General features: G+C 45.2%; 1 protein-coding gene across 5 annotated transcripts in view; it reads right to left on the bottom strand.

The window, feature by feature from the left end:
- Nucleotides 1-21,480, bottom strand: part of LOC127009404 (tetratricopeptide repeat protein 7B-like) — a 208,800-nt gene that overhangs the window by 31,079 nt on the left and 156,241 nt on the right. For all 5 annotated transcript variants that reach the window (XM_050882481.1, XM_050882482.1, XM_050882484.1 and 2 more), the window contains one exon: nt 2,689-2,780. In XM_050882481.1, the coding sequence (XP_050738438.1) occupies nt 2,689-2,780 (92 nt within the window). The remainder of the gene's footprint in view (nt 1-2,688; nt 2,781-21,480) is intronic.

Raw genomic sequence — 21,480 nt, 5'->3', positions numbered from 1 at the left:
TTTCTCCTTCATTCCTTGCTCGCCCTTGTTACAGAGAGAAAAATGGGGAAACGAGGAGAGGAAAGGAATGGGGGATAAAGGACGGGAAGATGTACGTGTCTTTCCTCTCTTATCTCTCTTCTTCCTTATTTTCCTTTCTCCTTTCATTCCTTGCTCGCCCTTGTTGTGAGAGAGAAGAGAAATGGGAAAACAAGGAGAGGAAAGGAATGGGGGATAAAGGAGGGGAAGATGTACGTGTCTTCCCTCTCTTATCTCTCTTCTTCCTTATTTTCATTTCTCCATTCATTCCTTGCTCGCCCTTGTTGTCAGAGAGAAGAGAAATGGGAAAACAAGGAGAGGAAAGGAATGGAGGCTATATTTTTTTATTATAAAAGAGGGAAAGGTGTATGTGCTTCCCCTTACTTGTCTCCCTCCCTCTTTCTCCTTCTTCAATTCATTCCCCACTCCTCTATGCTGTGAGAGAGGAGATAAAAAATGAGGAGACAAGGAAAAGAAAGAAATGAAGACTAAGGGAAGGTAAAGAGCACGTGCTTCCCATTTTTCTTGTTGTCTCCCTTCCTCCCTCCCTGCTTATCTCCCTTCCTCCTTCCCTCCCTCTACTTCCTCCCCGCCTTGCCATTGTGTGTGCAGCTTGAGGCAGGTCCTTGAGGCAGGTCATGTCACCAGGGCTTGACGTGAATTAACTTTGCTCTAGACTGGTGAGTGACTCGTGTGTTATCTGAGGCAGGTAAGAAGGGGGGGAGGGAGGGAGAGGGAAGGTCAGGAGGTGTGTGTAATTCACCACGGCCTGATCACGTGCTGGACTCGTAATCTCCAGCAGGTACCCGCCTGAAATGAGCAAGTGCTCTTTATCGTCGATCAGTGGGTACTGCCAGGACCTCACACACCATACACCTCATCTCCCTTGCTCAAGGGGGGACAGTAACCACTCCTATAGTCAACGGAAAGAATCCGGCCTAAGCGGGAGACGAACCGCCGCCCTGTCAGACCGTGAAGCCTGGCAGCGCAGCGTTCTAACCAGTTACGCCACGGTTTGAGTCTCTCTCTCTCTCTCTCTCTCTCTCTCTCTCTCTCTCTCTCTCTCTCTCTCTCTCTCTCTCTCTCTCTCTCTCTCTCTCTCTCTCTCTCTCTCTCTCTCTCTCTCTCTCTCTCTCTCTGCTTACTCTTTCATTACCTTGGGAAGTATATGGGGGAGTTAGGCATGTTACCGAATTATTGTTCTTCTCATCATTAGTGTTGTAAGTAAAGCAGAAAGAGCACCAAGAAATCTGTTCTACGTGTAAAACGAACGTAGTAACCCACACACCATATGAAGCGAAAGAAATGAAGACATGAAAATAATTACAGTAAAAGAAATGAGAGAAAGCTGAGAATCGAAAACGAAACCTGAAACATAAGAATCAGCAAAAACATACAAAATAAAATAGATATATAAATGTTGTGGAGAAGACAGTGGCGGTGGTGGTGGAAGTAAAGATGGAAGATGGTGAGACAGTGGTTGGAGTGGTGTGGATGCCGCGACGACGAGGATGACAAGGAATAGTAGTGGTTGTCAGTGATGGTGAGCTGTGAGGGCCAAAGGAAGGGGATACAATAGAAATGTTGTAGTATACGAGGGAAGAATGAAGGGAATGTAAGGGGAATGGGGTGATGATGAATGTGGGGGAGTACCTAATGGTAGCGTTAAGGGGAGTGTTGACGGGTGGTCGTAGCCAAACCATGGGAGGCGGTCGTTGCTTGCTAAATTAGGGTTGATGGGAGAGGAATGAGGCCGGAAAGGAAGGGTGGGTAAGGTGAGTGTACGGGGATGGGAAGTAGGGAGTCGTGGTCTGAGGATGAGTGAAGGGGGTGAATGTAAGGGTAGGGAGGTGTGGTCTAAGCTTGAGTGAAGGGGGGGTGTAAGGGTAAAGAGGCGTGGACCAGTGAAGGGGGGATATAAGGGTAAGGATGGGTGGTCTGAATATGAGTGAAGGGGAGGAAAGTAAGGGTAGGGAGGGGTGGTCTGAATATGAGTGAAGGGGAGGAAAGTAAGGGTAGGGATGGGTGGTCTGAATATGAGTGAAGGGGAGTAAAGTAAGGGTAGGGAGGTGGTCTGAATATGAGTGAAGGGAGGAGAAAGTAAGGGTAGGGGTGGTCTGAATATGAGTGAAGGGGAGGAAAGTAAGGGTAGGGAGGGGTGGTCTGAATATGAGTGAAGGGGAGGAAAGTAAGGGTAAGGATGGGTGGGCTGATTATGCGCGAATGGGAGGTAATTATGGGTAGGGATGGGTGGTCTGAATATGAGTGAAGGGGAGGAAAGTAAGGGTAGGGATGGGTGGTCTGAATATGAGTGAAGGGGAGGAAAGTAAGGGTAGGGATGGGTGGTCTGAATATGAGTGAAGGGGAGGAAAGTAAGGGTAGGGAGGGGTGGTCTGAATATGAGTGAAGGGGAGGAAAGTAAGGGTAGGGAGGGGTGGTCTGAATATGAGTGAAGGGGAGGAAAGTAAGGGTAGGGAGGGGTGGTCTGAATATGAGTGAAGGGGAGGAAAGTAAGGGTAGGGAGGGGTGGTCTAAGCTTGAGTGAAGGGGGGGTGTATGAGTGGGGAGGCGTAATCTGAACATGAGTGACGGGGGTAGGAAGGCGTGGTCCAGGCATGAGTGGAGGTGGGGGGGGAGGTGAGGTACATACGTAGTGGGTCGTGTTCTTACCATGAATGGTGGTCGAAGGGATCCACCTTGATGGCGTCCATGAGGGTTTTCTCTGCCAGACGCTCGCTGCCAAGGTAGTGGTACACCTGACCCTGAGCGAAGAAAAGTTATTGTAAATTGATATAAATCTTCACACGTCATATAATTATAAACATACACACCTATACACATACACAGCTGCGTGGCATACATACAAGACCTAATCTCTGGTTGTGTATATTATACATCCCACACACATACATCATCACCAGTTATATACAGATCCCACACACATACGCATACCCGACACAGACATATATCCACGTCAAACATTTACGTACACACTCCACTGACATACGACAAGTGACACAGACAAGTAGACAGGCCATAAATATGTATACACGTACTATAAACAAATAAGGAAAATAACGATCGGTCAGTAGCTACCGACCTACCAGCAATCATCCGCACAAAGGCTAGAAGGACCGTATACCAGATTCTGCTTAACACACACACACACACACACACACACACACACACACACAAACACACACACACTAAAGAAACGACATCCACGGCACACAACCAGCACATTACTCAGCAAACCTAAGCCTTCACGTCGTAAAGTTTCACATCCACACACTGCACGTATACCTGCGAAATGAGAGACGTTTTGACCGGAGGTAATAGTATAGAAGATAAAAAAGTGACCTATGCGTGTAGTGCATGTCACACACGCATTAAGACCCCACGGAGGTTTGACCCACAAAGCGCGCGCGCGCGCACACGCACACGCACACACGCACACACACACACACACACACAATCAAACAAATATATACACACCATACACAAACACACAATGAAACAAACAAACACACATACACACAAAAAATGAACCACACACACAAAAACGCTGTTATGCGTGTTCATCGTCAGCAAAGACTATGATGCAATTTTTACCTTTTGCTCGCCATAATGGCGGCACACACTAAGTATCATCGATCAAAAGACTACCATCTATTTGTGGCGATACATCAAACGGCACACCGACGCCAAGAAGTTAAGAGGCCCCAGTTATTCAGGTATGTATGCAGCTAGTTCTTTGGCAGAGCACATTACCGTTTGTCTTAATCACCAAGTGACTGACAAGTGACCGACCCACCAACGGTGGCCAACCGATTGACTGTAACTCACTGACTGACCGAATGAATGAATGACAATGATCAACTGAGTGACTGCCTGACTGACTAACTAATCAATTGTGACACACTAACCGGCTATCATCGTAATTAATTAACCATTGCTATACTCTATCGACTCTAACTTGAGCCTTCAGGCGCGGCTCAGGGAGACCGCGCTGTGCCACATCACTCCATCACTCTTCTCAAAGGGGCTTGCTACCCCCCCCCCTCTCTCTCTCTCTCTCTTATTTACGTTATATATAATCTCTTTAGCTTGGCTGTACAGGACGCGAGAACGAAACCTACGTGAGTCTTCCATGGTGGCGAAAGGGTGAATGGTGCGGCCTGGCGCCTGTTGCCAAGGTCCCTCAGGCGGCACCGTCGCATGAGCCACGTTGCCAAGTGAAATGGAAGGTTTACAGAGTCGTTGTCTTTCCCTCAAATCCCAAGCCATTCATAACACCATGCAGTCGTATTATGAATATATATATATATATATATATATATATATATATATATATATATATATATATATATATATATATATATATATATATATATATATATATTCCAAAAATAGATAACGTATAGACTAACAGTGAGACAGATTGCCATGCGCAGGTCATCGCTAGATGTGTAAACAATGGGGGGTTCCCCGGGCCAAGCCACAGGGCTCAAGTTAGAATCGATAGACTATAATCCACTACAAGGCAAATGACTATACTAACATTCTCCATCCCTCTGTCTGATAGCTGTGTACTCCATCATGACCCAGCAAATTATCTAACTTCTACAAGTACTGCATTGCTACTTTGTTACTTCAGTTGTCCATCTGTTATCACGCTAATTTTTTACGTTCGACCTGGTGGTTTTTCATGATGAGGGCTGTTGGTTGGTAATAAATCTTCAGTGGCGCAGGCAAGTGTTTTATGGTGGCGCCTTTCTTGCGTGGCTCATGCGCCCCCATCCCCCCTCAGTTCCACATGATCCTCTATCGTTTCGCTAAAGTACGGGTTGATAGGTCGTCATTAGGACAGCATGTAGGTAGTCATAGGCCACTTGGCGATAACTGAAAATTGGCAGCCTGTAGCGAGGGGAGGGACTTTAACCCTGGTCCTCCAGGACACTGAGCCCGCACACTGACCACTCAGCCACCGCCTAAGTCCATTTATTTTTCTTAATCGACTCTAAACTCTTATTTTCTCAATCTTTGTCTATTCACTAATTTATGGTGCCCGCTTTCTGTCTCCACATGCTATATCCATCATTTCTCTCTCCATCCCTCTGTGCGATTCATTGCTTTCTCCCTAAATGTTTTGTGAGGCACTAAGTTTCTGAACCATTTGTTAGGACCTTCCTCTTTAGGAAAAAATAACATAACCAAAAGTGTTCCACCTCATTCCTATTCCTTTCTGATTTTAGTTTGTGGTCTGGGTTTGCACTAAGCACGCGTGCTTCTAAATATATGTATTCCTCTACTCCCTCAAGTGTTTTGTTTCTGTTCAGTATGTACTGTCTTCCTGGATGTTTGTGACACATAACCTTTGCTTTTTCAATCTTTATTTTCAGACTTTTTTTTAGTCTCGGTGGAGTTCCCCGATAATTTTTCGTCAGTTTTTCTCTGAATCCCTTTGTAAGACTATGTTTATTAAGTACTGTTGCATCCTTTACCATGTTCGAATTTCCAGTAAAAGAACGTTATTTTCATTCATTGTCTCACCTCACTGAACATCTTTCAGTATTAGCAATATAATAAAATTACTTCCACTTACCAAAATCCTAACGTTGTACGTTGCCAAAGTTCGATTCCAAAGGTGACCTGCTTGTACCCAGAGACTGAACGACTAACTGGCTGAGTAAATATCTGACTGACTGGCTGAGCGACGTGTACATCCTTGGCGGAGCGAGGTCACAACATGGGGGCTCCGCAAATATTTCAGCGTGTAATTACGGTGAAGGAAGGGTTAATGTATACAGAACACACGTAGACTGTCACGAAGGGGGTCACGTTAGTTTGACGAAGCACACCACCTGGACACACACGGTAAATCCCTCTTCTTTACTTTTTCCCGCCGTGTATTTGTTCCTTTAATACACGTGAAGAAGTATACACCCCCTTTGCACTGCCTGTCTACCCCCTTTCTGCACTCGATACCACCCCAAGGACACACTCGCCAGCCCTGAGACGCAACACATGCCTCTTCTTCACCTTCCTTCACGGTGCTTATTCGCTTCGTAAACAGGTGAAGAAATAATTATACACCCCCTTCCGCGCTGCCTGTTCCGTGGCCGGACAGATGACCGACGGACATTTCACCGACGGACATTTCACCGACGGACATTTGGCCGAACTGACATTTGTCCGACAGACATTTGGCCGAACGGACATATGGCCGAACGGACAGTTGGCCGACAGACATTTGGCCGAAGAGAATTGGATAAAAATTGTACGTGACAAAAGTTTAAATGATATCAATTGTAAGGAAATTTGTTAAAAAAGATGCATTATAAAATTTAAAGTTCGTACATATTTAAAGGTAAAGGTAAAGTTGGGGGCATACGCTGTAGCAGCGCGTGGCCTCAGTGCTCATCTCCGTAACATTGGCCCTTGAGCCTGTGGTGGGAGGGAGCCCATTACCCCGGGACACAGGGCCAGTGTGACATCCGGGTTACCACAGTTTACCTTCCCCAGGTTTCCCCAGGAACGCATTTATCGACCAGCCCGAGAGGGAGGATGAACTGCTGAGTGAGCTGCACGCCGACTGCCCGGACCGGGATTCGAGCCCGTGCCCACGGAGTAGAAGCCAGGCACGCTGAACACTAGACCACGGAGGCGTATTTAAAGATTGTGGGCAATTGCCCTCCAGAAATCAATTCTCTGATACTCATTATACTTCTCGGTGATAGACTTCAGTCTTGTGTTTAATAACTGGTGCTTCTTCTTTGGCTTTCTTAACCCTACTCCTGATATTACCTGCTCAGTTGTTAACTCCCAATCCGACTGCTCTTTTCTTAGCTTTGAAACTAGACGGCAAAGAGTGGGGTGGGTGATTGCCATTCACTGCTCAAACGCCCTGTGCCATACTTCAAGAGAGTTTGTTGTCCATGGAATACCTTTTGTGGTTCTCTCTGTTGTGTTCCACACACTGAGTTCAAACGCTGGTCTTCGTCGTCATCCACGTGTTATAACACTAATCCATATCGCTTCAAAGTAGCCAAGAAAGTCAGAGAGAAAAAAAAAACTTATTCATAAGTTTCATCATCTAGAGATGAGACAAAATCATCGAAGCTTTCAACAACATCACTAACTGACACAAATGCTAAACCTTAAACAGATTTGAGTCAGTGCATTTTAGGGGTCATTACACCAAGCGTGAAGTCCAAATTTTTGTATTTTTCTCCACAAACACTGCCCAAAATGAAGAAAGCATCCATAAATGTTTGTGTTTGGGAAGCATACAGAAATGATATTAAGAGCCGCCTTTTCATAATCAATGGTGACTGACACAGGATCAAGACCTGATCTTACTTGTTTCAGGGTGTTAAAAATCAAGTCATAAGTTGCTTGTTTTTTGTTCTTGGCGATGTAGTACACCAAGGCAATAGTATGGCTCTCATCTAGCATAACATATAATATTGTATACAGTTGAAAACCTAGTGGCGCTGAGTCAAGAGATGTATTAAAAGAAACAAAAATAATTCCATTTCTCTTCGGCCAAATGTCTGTCGGCCAAATGTCAGTTCGGCCAAATGTCCGTTCGGCCAAATGTCAGTCGGCCAAATATCAGTTCGGCCAAATGTGCGTCGGTGAAATCTCCGTTGGCCAAATGTCCGGGAACCACCTGTTCACCCTCCTTTACTGCACCCTCGACACACCCACAAGAACAGATTCGTTGGCCTTGTGACGCAACACACGTCTCTTCTTCATTTTCCTTCGCGGTACTCGTTCCTCGTATGTACATGTGAATAAAAACGCACCATATCCGCTGTTTCTGTGGATCCCCCCTCACTACACCCACTCTGACACATGCACTCGCCACCCCTGAGACGTTAAGTTTTCTTTTAACTTTCATTCACGGTAATTGTTTCTCTTCTACACACATGTCGGAACATACAGCCTCTCTGCGTAGCCTGCTGACCTTCCTTGACTACACCATCGATACACTCCTCGTTACAACATATCACCATGAACGGAGGTAGAATTATGCATATGTACTTTCTCTGCGCTATATATCTTCCTAAGACTACACCGCGACAGTTAAACGCGAGGGAGTATACCTATTGTGCTGACTGTGCACATTCTTTTAGAACAGAACAAAACACTCCGCCGCAAAGCAATTAACCATTGCAAATTCAAGTCACTCCACTAGAGAACAACACACAACACATCTCTCCATCCCAACACAACACAATGAAACAGACAGCACACATTTTCACCCCATTCCAACCCAGAATACACAGCACACCTCTCTTCGCCCCAACGCAACACACATCACCTCTTCATCAATCCATGGCCGGCGCACCCTACTTTTGCACAAAGCAGGCGAAGGGTGCGAGGCGACTTAATCGAAGTTTATAAATGGATAAAGGACCATATTAAGGGTTCTATTTCATAAGGATTAGGTGTTACGAGTCGGGTAGAACATGTGACAATGATCTTAAGATGGATAAATTCAGATTCAACAAGAACATAGGCAAGAACTGGTTTAAAACGGTAGATGAGTGGAACTAGTTTGGCAGTCACATGTTAAGTGCTAATACGATAGACACCTTTAAGAAAAGGTTAGATAAACCAATGAATAAGGAAGTTAGGTGGGGCTAGGTTTATAGGAGCTGTCTTGTATAGGCCTACAGGTCTCTTGCAAACTCCTTGAGGTATGCTCTATATTCTTAAGACATCGCCCCACAATGCAGAGCACACCCTGACCCAAAACACCTATATGTCTACACTTTCCTATAACATTACAGCACAACACCCCAACATAAACGACAGCTCACTACACCTCGCTCTCACTATGCAAAAAGATGAAAAGAAAAGAAAGAGAAAAAACAAACAAGAAAAATTGCAACTAAAAAATGAATAAACCAAGAGAATAATATAAATATACAATTATTGATGTATGCGGCGCACCTTGACCACCGCCACGCGCGCCCCGTTATGCACCATCACGGGCAGGACAGGACGCCACGCATGACGCGCCGCAATGCGTAAAAATAATACAAAAGACGGCGGCCAGGTAAACAAGGGAGCCCCGCGCCCCCGCCTAAAACACGTGCAGGTGAAGTGGCGACGATGCAGGTGGGTCAGGCAAGCAAGCAGGCGGCCCACAACCCATTCTCTCTCTCTCTCTCTCTCTCTCTCTCTCTCTCTCTCACACACACACACACACACACACACACACACACACACACACACACACACACACACACACACACACACACACACACACACACATACAAACAAAGACACAGGTCCAGGCAATCTCTCTTCCCCCTTCTGTGCGGTTGACCCCCTTTAGTATTAATATACCTAAAACAGTGTGTGTGTGTGTGTGTGTGTGTGTGTGTGTGTGTGTGTGTGTGTGAGAGAGAGAGAGAGAGAGAGAGAGAGAGAGAGAGAGAGAGAGAGAGAGAGAGAGAGAGAGAGAGAGAGAGAGAGAGAGAGAGAGAGAGAGAGAGAGAGAGAGAGAGAGAGAGAGAGAGAGAGAGAGAGAGAGAGAGAGAAAGGAGGGAGGGGAGGGTGGGGGCGCTTTTTAAAGTGGATAGACAAACAGCAACAGCGAGGGAAAATAAAGATGAGCATAATACAATGGATAGTCTTTTCTCTCATTCCTAAACAAATAGATCACAACATACGCACAGGACAATGAAACCACACCACATCAGCCTCTGTCAAAAGGAGAAAAAAAAACACCCACCCACATAAAAATGAATAAATAAATACACGACCAGACAAACCAACGGAACAAAGGTGAGACAGTCGATCAGGAGGTCGGTCTGAGGCCAAGGAAAGGGAAGGGAGGAGGAAGAAGAGGAGGACGTGTGAGGAAGATGGAAGGCGTTGGGGGAGCAAATAACATGAAAACGGATAAAGATGGAAGGGAGAAAAAGAGGAAGAGGAAGAAGAGGAGGAGGAGGAGAAGGAGAAAACAGGGTTGAGGCGTTTTTGGTTATGGTTTTTTGGGAGTATGGGAGGCAGACAGGAAAGAAAGCAAGACAAAATAAAAGACAAAGGAAGGAAGAAAGAAGAGGAAGGAAGGAAGGAGAAAAGGAAGGAAGGAGAGAAGGAAGAAAGGAAGGAAGGAAGGAGAGAAGGAAGAAAGGAGGGAAGGAAGGAGAGAGGGAAGGAGGAAAGACGGGAGAAGAGGAAGGAAGGAAAGAGGTGAAATGGAAAGGAGGGAAGGAAAGGGAGATATCGAGAAGGGAGGGGAAGATAGACGGAGGGAAGGAAGAACGGAAGAAATGAATGAAGGAAACATGGAAAACAAACGCCCAGGCAACAACAACTAGCCTATCTCATTACGAGGTTGCCCTTTGGTAGGATTTAATCTGCCTGACAGCCTGGGGCTGGGGAGCAGATGAAAGCACCCTCGACATTGAGGCAGATGAAAGCGCCTCGATATTGAGGAGCAGCACATGAAAGCAACTCAATATTCTTTTCGACGACGCAGCGAAGTGTGACAGTCGATTCTATTGAAAAGGAGTTGATAGTATTCGCATTTACTACTTCTGAAGGAAGATTGTTCCAGTGACGGATGACTCGGTTTGAAAAGAAACTCCTTCCGATGTCTGTGTTACATCGACTAGACTGAATGGGTAAACCGTTATTTCTAGTTCTTAGGTTGTTTTGCAATTCAAAGAAATTGGAGTAATCGACGTTATTGAATTTTTTAGATACTGAAGACTTGAATCATATCTCCTCGTAGGCGTCTTTCTCCAATGTAAAGAGAATACGACGCTTGAGTCGTTCCTCGTACGGTTGAGCCCTTAAGGTTGGTATCATTTTCGTGGCGCGTCGTTGAATCCTTTCCAGTAAATCAATGTCCTTTCTGTAATAAGGAGACCAGAACTGTACTGCAGACTCGAGGTGCGGTCGTACCATGGAATTATACAAGGATAGCATCACGTCTGGCGTTTACGAAGTGAAGTTCCTCGCTATGAACGAGCATAGTTGGCTTTGTTTGTATGCTTTTTACAGTGATTCGCGTGTTTCAGGTCACTGCTGATAGTGACTCAAGATCCTTTTCCTCCTGCATCGCTTGCAGAGGTCTCCCATTCATGATGTATGTGTGTTTACTATTTCTGGACCCAATGTGCATGACTTTGCATTTGTCAACATTAAAGGACATTTGCCATTTTTCCGACCATTCGATAATGTGATTGAGGTCTTTCTGAATTATTTCGCAGTTGGTCTTGTGAGGGCCTTTCCACCCACCTTAGTGTCATCAGCAAATTTCGATATTGTGGATTTCAGTCCTGATTCGAGGTCGTTGATATATATGATGAAGAGAATGGGTCCCAGCACTGACCCTTGAGGCACTCCACTAGTGACTGGAAGCCAATCGGAAGGCTGTCCGTTGAGTAGTACTCGTTGTTTTGGTCTGTGAGCCACAATCTCTTATCCGCGATCAGAGATGGCTCAATGCCCGCCGCCGAGTGTTTTTCTAGAGTCGCTCGTGCGGTACTACCTTAAGGCTTTCTGAAAGTCCAGGTATATAACATCACTGGGGATGTGGGCATCCCAGTTCTTATATACCTGGAAGAAGTCTAATAAATTCGTTAGGCAGGCGCTTTGTTTCTGAAGCCATGCTGGGTGTCGGAGATTACATTATTGTCTTCTAGAAACTTAACAAGTTTGTCTCTAATAATCTTTTCGAGTATTTTTCCTGCCACTGATGTCAAACTTATGGGCCTGTAGTTTAATGCAACGCTTTTGTCTCCTTTTTGAAAATTGGTGTTACGTTCGCCATCTTCCAGTCTTCCGACCTTTTTTCAGACTTTTTCAATTGAACAGACTGGTTGAATATGTTAGTGAGTGGCTGAAGTATTTGTTCTTTAAGCTCTTTTAATAACGCGAGGGACAAACCGTCAGGTCCTGTTGACTTGTTCGTGTCGAGTTTATCCAAATACTCTTTCACTTCTTGGTCGCATATTGAGTCAATTTCAGGGGGGGCGTTCCCCCCGGCGGGGTCAGGGTTCTCGGGCATGGTTTCGATGTTCTCGACTGTGAATACGGATGCGAAGTTGTTGAGGATTCTGGCCATCTGTTTACTGTCCTGTTTGCGGCTCCAGTCTCGTCTGTCAGGGGACCAATATTTTTACTTTCTTTTTTCGATCTGATGTATGTGAAGAATTTTTTGAGTTTGTCTTGATGTCACGCGCTATTTGTTTTTTAGTTGCGTTTACTTTACTCCGAATAGTGACAAGCGACAAGCTCTGAGGCTGTGTGCTGTACTGTATAGGGGCTTGCCCGTGTCATTCTCTCATTGGGGTTATAATTTTTTTTTTAAGTTTACCGCCTTTTTATTTCTCTGGTCATCCACGGTGGATCTACGGCACCATTTACTCGCCTGGGTTTCGTCGTCCTAGCCTTTTTCTACTCCCAAAAGCTTATCTTGAAGTTGTTCCACACGCTAGCCTTTTCCTACTCCCAAAGCTTATCTTGAAAGTTGTTCCACACGTTGTCGATTTTATTGTCTGTTAGGTGAAGTTGGTCCCAGGTCGCGGAGGGAAGCAGCTCACGGGCTAGGTTGAAATTTGCTTTTTTGTAGTCTGGTATCACTGACGGATTGTCTACGAGTTTGTGACTTATGTTGACATTGAAACGGATTAAGTGGTGATCGCAACCGTTAATTTTTTCACCAACTTCACAGTCGCGAATGAGGTCGGGGTCGCTTACTAATACCAGATCCAGCAGATTGTTTTCTCTTGTTGGTTGAGTTACAACTTGAGTGAGGAACGAATCCTCCACCATTTCTATAAGCCTGTTACCCTCTTGAAGGAAGGAAGGAAGGTTGTGGGAGAAAATTACCGAAAGGAAGGAGGTGAAGGACGATGTGGGGAGGTAAATAGGCACGAGTTATGATAATGAGGGCTGGGCTGGGGTGGGGTGGAAGGTGCGACGGTAGGGTAGTACGGGTATCGGGGTAGAGGGTGGGGAGTGAAAGAAAGCATAAGAACATAAGGAGTCTGCAAGAGGCCAGTTGGTCTATACAAGGCAGCTCCTGCAAGCCTAACCCCACCTAACCTCACTATCCATGAATTTATCCAACTTCTCCTTGAATGCATCTATGGTTATTGGCACCCACAACCTGACTGCCACTCATCCACCGCTCAAGAGTTAGCAGTGGTGGTGGTGGTGAAATCGTGACGGTGGGAGTGGAGGTAAAGGTGCTGGTATTGTTGTTGCTGTTGGTGAGGTGTTGGTGGTGGTGGTGGTGAAACTAACAATGGTGGTAGTGGTGGTGGGTAGGATGTTGAGTAAGAGGAGGAAGAGGAGGGAGTAGGATTAGGAGGAGGAGGAGGAGGAGAAGGAGGAGGAGGAGAGGATAATGATGGAGATGATGGTGGAAGTGGTGGTGGTGGAGGAGCAGTGGGAGGTTAAGGTGGAGGTAGTGGAGGTGATGGTAAACGTGGCGATAGTAAAGTGGTGATGTTAGAAGTTGTGGTGGTGGTGGGTGGTGGCAGCGGGTGGTAGTCGTGGTGGTGATGGCGGGTGGCAATCGTGGTGGTGGTGGTGGCGGGTGGTAATCGTAGTGGTGGGTGGTAGTGGGTGGTAATCGTAGTGGTGGTGGTGGTGGTGGTGGTAATCGTAGTGGTGGTGGTGGTGGTGGTGGTAATCGTAGTGGTGGGTGGTGGTGGTAATCGTAGTGGTGGTGGTGGTGGTGGTGGTGGTGGTAATCGTAGTGGTGGTGGTGGTGGTGGTAATCGTAGTGGTGGTGGTGGTGGTGGTGGTAATCGTAGTGGTGGTGGTGGTGGTGGTGGTAATCGTAGTGGTGGTGGTGGTAATCGTAGTGGTGGGTGGTGGTGGTAATCGTAGTGGTGGTGGTGGTGGTGGTAATCGTAGTGGTGGTGGTGGTGGTGGTGGTAATCGTAGTGGTGGTGGTGGTGGTGGTGGTAATCGTAGTGGTGGTGGTGGTGGTGGTAATCGTAGTGGTGGTGGTGGTGGTGGTAATCGTAGTGGTGGTGGTGGTGGTGGTGGTAATCGTAGTGGTGGTGGTGGTGGTGGTGGTAATCGTAGTGGTGGTGGTGGTGGTGGTGGTAATCGTAGTGGTGGTGGTGGTGGTGGTGGTAATCGTAGTGGTGGTGGTGGTGGTGGTAATCGTAGTGGTGGTGGTGGTGGTGGTAATCGTAGTGGTGGTGGTGGTAATCGTAGTGGTGGTGGTGGTGGTGGTGGTTAGGATAATCTTGCAGTATAAACTCCACAACACAGTGTCTCGTGCGTCACGGCGGGAACTTACGATGCACACAATTACATCAGCTTTTCTTATATTCCCGCTGCGTGGAGGAGGAGGAGGAAGAGGAAAACCAGAAGGAGGAGGAAGAGGACGAAGAGGAAAACCAGAAGGAGGAGGAGGAGGAGGAGGAGGAGGAAGAGGAAAACCAGAAGGAGGAGGAGGAACGGGAGGAGTAGGAACATGAGGAGGGGGAGGAAACGTAAGATAAGGAAAATAGTCTAAGACGGAAAAGATATTAAGAAAGGCGGCGTGAAAGCGAGAGAAATGTGGTCATGGGATAAAATGAGAAGAAATAGTGGAATGGAGAATGGAGGAAGAGGAGGAGGAGGAGGAGTAAAAACAAGATTCACTAAAAGAAGGAATAGAGAGAGGCGGGGAGGAGAAATGTAGTGGTTAGACAAGAGGGTTAAATAGGGAGAATGAAGAGAAATGGGGAATGAGGAAGGAACAGCAGCAATATATGTGATGGTCAATACGGGAAGAAGCAAAGGAATGGAGAGAAGAGAAGACGAAGAAGATAAAAAGAAAAAGAGGAAGAAAAAGAAGAAGAAAATGAAGAAGGTAAAGAAGATAAAGAAAAAGAACAAAAAGAAGACGAAGTGGAGTAAAATAAATGTAAATAAAGCATTATAATTTTCTTTTTAGCAGAAGTAACAGAAGGAGGAGGAGGAGGAGGAAGAAAACAAACATTGGGGTCACGGGTGGGTGTGGGGTGGTATGGGTTGGGGGAGAGGGGTAAACGCAGGGGAGAGGGGTAATGAGAGGGGAGGGTTTGACCTTGGCGGGTTATTGCATCTCGGCAGCAAGGTCAAAGGCGGCGCTGGGTCCATGGAGGGAGGTCAGGTCACGCCACCACCCTGGTCACAGCAAGGTCAGGACGCCGTGGAGGACTAAGTAATTGGCTGAGTGATTAACTGGCTGTCTGGCTGACTGACTACGTGGCAGACTAAATGATTGGATGGCTGACTGACTGACTGTCTGGTTAACTATCTGACTAACAAACTGGCTAAATTGCTGGACGGCTGAACAGCTAACTGAATGACTGACTAGCTGACTGACTGCCTGACTGGCTGGCTGGTTTGCTGACATATATACTTATAAATATACTCCGTATATACTGACTGGCTGGTTGACTGACCGACTGACTGACTAGCAGGCTTACTGTTTAAATGACTGACTGACTGACTAACTGGTTGGTTGGCTGACTGACTTATTGAGTATCTAGCTGAGTGACTGACTGGCTGGTTAACTTGCTGGCTGACTCACTGACTGACTGATTAACTAGCTGACTGGTTCACTGATTGGCTCATCACTTTTACATTTATAATGTTGCATGTATCTATTTATGCATATTTATATATTTTTCTATTTACTCATTTATTATTCTTCGTAAAAACTTATTCATATTTATATTATTATTATTATTATTATTATTATTATTATTATTATTATTATTATTATCATCTTTCTCTTTCCTTGTTCAGTATCGTCTTCACCACCACCACCACCACCACCATGCCCATAAATATTTTTTAAACTCACTTAATATTTTCTTATTTTCCTGGTAATCCACGAGTCAGAGGAAAAGGGAGGGAGGGATACAAGAAAGGAGGGAACAGGGGGTATAGGAGGGAGGATGAGAGGGAATGAATGAATGGGGGGAGGAATATAAGAAAGGAGGGAGGGAACAGAGGGTATAGGGGGGAGGGAATGAATGGGAGTTTTAGCCACAACCATCTCCCATCCCGGCCAATTATCATTACTATCTCTGCTCCCTTTCCTTCCTCCCATTCTCCTTTCCTTCCCCTCACGCTACTCTCCTTCCTTTCTCTTCCCTCCCACTATCTCTCTCCTTCTACTCCGCTTCCAACTCTACTTTTTTTTGTCCCTCTTTCTTCCCTCTTCCAATCCTTCTCTCCTTTCCCCTCCCTCTCACTTTCCTTCCCTTACCCTCCCTACCAAAGTTCTCTGTCCACCCTCACACTCCTTCTCTCCTTCCCCCTCTCGCTCTCTCCTTCCCCATTACCGTCCTCGCCTGTATTTTTCAGCCACTGTAATTACTATTGTTATTGCCGCCGCCACCGCCCTGCTGCTGCTGCCGTCCGCCATGATAGCAAGCACGCCCACCACCTCTACTACCTGTCACCATTACCATCACCACTATACCACCCCGCCAGGACCACCATTACTACTACCGTTATCGACACCAACTTCATCAAGAGGACAACCTGGAACAATACAATCATCAGCAACCACCACCGGAACACCTATCATCTCTAACACCACGCTCACCACCGTCTCAACTACAACACCAGCCCCATTTGAGCCCACAACCCCTAACATCACCACCACCTCCACCACCCCGAGTCCAGACCTTGGCCCAGACAGCTAATACTGAAACTCCCGACTTTCATACAAATTTAACCGATTCTTCGTCCATTACAGGATGAAAGGAGCGCCGGCCGCCACCTTGTTCTTCGGAGTGTGAGTCACCTCCCTTCCGTTTTCTTTCTTCTCTTTCTTCCTGTTCTTGCGTTAGTTTTTTTTTTTTTCATTGACTGTCATTCACCTTCCCTTACTTTCCTTTCTGTCTTCCTGTCTTATTCCATCCTCCCATCCGTTTGTTTTCCTTCTCTTTCCTCTTGTTCTTGTATCATCTTTTTGTTGTTGTTGTTGTTACTGACTCATTCACTCTACATTTCTTTTCTTTGTCTTCATATCATTCTCCTTTCTTTCATCCATCCTCTCATTCGTTTTTTTCCCTCTATTCCTGTTCTCTTTTTTTTAGCTATTGTCAATCACCTTCCCTTCCTTTTCTTTCTGTTTTCCTTTCCTTTTCCTTTCTTTCATTCATCATCCTTATAGGAAATAATTATGATTCCCCTCCCCTTAGTTTCTGTTCTTTTTCCCTTTCTTCCTTTTCTTGTTCTTTTTAGTTAGTGTGATTTCCCTTTATATTGTTTTCGATCTTCCCTTCATCTTTCATTGTTTCATTTCTTTAGTTAAGCGGTTCACCTTCCCTCAGTTTTCTTTCTCTTCTCTTCTCCTTAATGTTTTCTTTCTTAAGGTAATATCCGTAATTCACATTCCCTTTCATCCTTTCCCTTCTTGTTTTCTTTTAGCTAATAAGTGCGATTCCCCGTCCATTTGTTTTCTTTCTTCCCTTGCCTCCCGCCTGCCCTCTGAAACACATGGGCGCCGCTCACCTGGACTGCCGCCGCCCACACCTGAGCACTTCGTTTAATGGTAGTGTACAATGTGCGTCCAGGAGGAGAAATATTTGATGGGAGGAAAGGAAGGTGCCAGACTCGGAAAGGGAGGAAGAAATAAAAAAAGGTATGGAAACAGATCATCAAATGAAGTGTGTGTGTGTGTGTGTGTGTGTGTGTGTGAGAGAGAGAGAGAGAGAGAGAGAGAGAGAGAGAGAGAGAGAGAGAGAGAGAGAGAGAGAGAGAGAGAGAGAGAGAGAGAGAGAGAGAGAGAGAGAGAGAGAGAGAGAGAGAGAGAATAATTAAACACAATAATTACGACACAACGACCACATTTCACAGAATCTGGTACAAAAACTAACATCGTCATCAACAGCCAAAAGACCGAACGAACAAACATCCGGCCGACGGGCAATTCCTTTCCTTCCCGTTTTCGACAGACAAATGGAGGCAGGCCAAGAGGTAAATGATAAAGGATGGAAAAAAAGTGACAAAAGGGAGAGGGAAAAAGGTCTACCTATTGTCGCCATAGAGAGAAGAAGGGAATGATGGAGAGGAGGAAGGATAAGAAATAAGAGGGAGAAGAAATACAAGAAAAATAGGAGAAAAATAATGTGGTGTGTGTGTGTGTGTGTGTGTGTGTGTGTGTGTGTGTGTGTGTGTGTGTGTGTGTGTGTGTGTGTATATATATATATATATATATATATATATATATATATATATATATATATATATATATATATATATATATATATATTATAAAGAGGTATATAGGTATAGATAGATTGGTAGGGTTAGGTAGATAGATAGATAGATAGATAAATAAATGAGTGAGTGAGTGAATGCGTCAATGTGTGTGTGTGTGTGTGTGTGTGTGTGTGTGTGTGTGTGTGTGTGTTCCGAATACCAGGTGTATGAGGTCACCTGATACTGGCATCACTAACTGCTGTTCCTACCTCGTTACAAAACACTTCTCGCATTCTCATCAAACACAACGACCCTCTCGCCCTCGCTCCCTTTCCCGCCGCCATTTCGCATGCAACACACGTCAACACTTCCTAAAACTTTCCTTCTGTTGCAGTTTGTCCTCAACTATCGTACATATATACCTTCTGTCTTTCCCCTTCTCCCCCCATGCCACACACACACACACACACACACACACACACACACACACACACAAGGGAAAGAAGGAAGGAAGGAAGAAAAGAAGGAAAGAAGAAAGGAAGAATGGAAGGAAAGAATGAAGGAACAAAGGGTTTAACAAACGAACGAATGACATGCAAAAGGAAGCCAGTAATGGGAATAAAAATGCGCTTAGTCATTGAGAAAGGGACAGCACAAATATTTGAAGAAGGAAGAATTAAAGAAAAAAACGAAATATATACAACAAGGAGAAAGGAGAAAGACAAGTGAAGAAAAGGCAATACACAGAAGATAAACGGGGAGAAACTGACCACGAATAAGGAAGATTAATTGAGATTGATCGACTGAGGTTACGAGGCGAAGCTGGTGCAACAACAGACATACGAGGAGGGTGATAAAGAGTTAAAAGGGCGAGGGAGGAGCGCGGAGAGAGAAAGGATGAGAGTGATGAGGGTAATAAAGGCAGTGATAGAAGGTAGTACGTCGTTTTCTGGTGTATTATGAGAGTAATGAAAGACAGCCATTAAGCATATATATCTTTTCATCTATATGACTGAACACTTTAACCCGGTAACAGCGACGGGCCAAATTTGTGGCTTTACCGCGTACCAGCGATGGGCCAAATTTTTGCCATGATATAAACACCCAAAAATAGATGATGTATAAACTGATCACAAATGCGTTGATATATATTATGAAATGGTTTGCGTGAGTGATGATCTTTTCTCATTAATTCGCTTAGAAATGCCTATAAGAAAAATGACCCCCGCAGTTACCGGGTTAAGACCAAAACAGACACAGATATAGTATGCATTCACACACTTCACTAACACACAACCACACACACACACACACACACACACACACACACACACACTCCATCACCATAAACACACATACACAAACACACAAGCAAATAAACACCCACATGGACGCACCCTTCGCCAGTGCACTTGTTCCACCGTCACCATTGTTAGACACACAGACGCATTTGTCAGCCCTGAAATGCCAACCAGGGGACAAAAAGGGACTCCTCCTCCACAATTATCACCAACAGGCACGACTACCACCACTACCACCGCCCTAGGCCACCTCCCCCCCCCCTCTCCACCACTTTCTCCTCCACCACCACCACCCACGCAACAGGACCTAAAAATGAGCTCAATTTGGCTGTCATGTGGAGTCGTCACGATGCTGGTGGAATGGTGGAAGAAATGGAGGGAGAGAAGGAGGGGAGGAAAAGGAGCAAAGATAGGGCGATGGAAGGAAAGGAGCGAGAAAGGAAAGAAAGGAAAGAAGGAAAGGAAAAAATGTGGGAAGGAAGGAAGAAAATATGAAAAAAAAAGGAATAATTGAATGAAGAATGGATGGAGGGATGGAAGAAAGGAAAGAAAGGTGGAAGGAATGAAAGGAGGAAGCCAAAATATGAGGGAGGCGGAGAGTGATGAGTGGGTGGAGAGTGCAAAAAAGGGAAAGAGGGTTGGTGGAGGGAAGTAAAGAAGAAAGGCTGGCGAAAGGAGGGAAGGGAGAAAGGAGGGAAAGACGTAGGAAAGAAATGAGAAAGAAGGGGAGAGGGGAGAGAGCAAAGGAAAGAAGGAAGTCTACATAATGGAAAAAGAAAGTTGAAGGAAGAACAAAAAAAAAAAATCAAAGAAACAAAGAACAGAAAGAGGAAAGGAAAGTAGGAAGGAAGAGAATAAATGAGGGTTGGTGGGGAGAAAGTGAATAAGATATGGTACGGATATTTCGATCACAGATACTGGGAGGGTGTGGAAGAGGTTGTGGCAGTTTTTTGGGGGTGGGTGAGTTGTAATGTTAGTGATGACAGTGGTGTAGTTACAACAGTTTTAGATGGGATGATTACCGGTTGATGAAGGTGACATAGTAGGAGCACACACACACACACACACACACACACAGAGCGCGCGCGAGACAGAAACACCAAGGGCGGGCTTTTGAATAGTTAGCATTGGTGAAAGCGAGGGGTTGGGGGTGGGGGAGAAATGAAAGGGGAAAACAATTGGTGGTGGCTTAACCCGGTAGCAGCGATGGGCCAAATTTGTGGCTTTACCATGAACCAGCGACGAGCCTAATTTTTGCCATGATATAAACCCCTCCAAAATAGATGATGCATAAACTGATCACAAATGCGTTGATATATATTATGAAATGGTTTGCGTGAATGATGATTTTTTTTCTCATTTTTCTCGCTTAGAGGGGCCTTTAAGAAACATGATCCCCGCAGTTGCCGGCTTAATAGAACAGCTAGGGCTGATGGCAAAAAAAAAAAAAAAAAAAAAAAAGGAGTAGATGCAAAATGCCTAACATCGGAAAGGCTGATTTAGCACTCGATGAGATATAAAGTTATTAGTTAAGATTTAGAGTTAAGGACAGATCAGTAATGTTTAGTGTTGACGAAGGGAGGAGCTGAGTACTATACAAGGATATGGGATAGCTGTCTGGAAAGTTTGTGTCAAGTTGTCAGGTGGCGATAATTAATTTTTTGGGCGGTGAAGAACATAGATACGTTCTTTCTGCTCCAATGAGAAATAATAGCTGAAATCGTCTTATGTTGAATGCTGCTGAGTAGCGGCAAGTGAAATCATCGGCACGAGTGGATAGAACACTTCGTTCTGGGATGAGTTAATGAGTGGGTTGTGCACAGAGCCCTGTGGAACGTCATTGTTTCTAAGTTTAGAATAGTGATCATTACACACAGCAAAAATAGATCGACTTGAAAGGAAACGAGATAAAAGTACAGGCAGGGATAGAATCCATTAAGAGGATGGTTTTGAAAATAAAGATTTATGCCTGTCT

This window comes from Eriocheir sinensis, chromosome 40, assembly GCF_024679095.1.
Source record: "Eriocheir sinensis breed Jianghai 21 chromosome 40, ASM2467909v1, whole genome shotgun sequence".
Taxonomy (NCBI): Eukaryota; Metazoa; Arthropoda; class Malacostraca; order Decapoda; family Varunidae; genus Eriocheir; species Eriocheir sinensis.
This window is presented reverse-complemented; position numbering and strand designations above follow the sequence as displayed.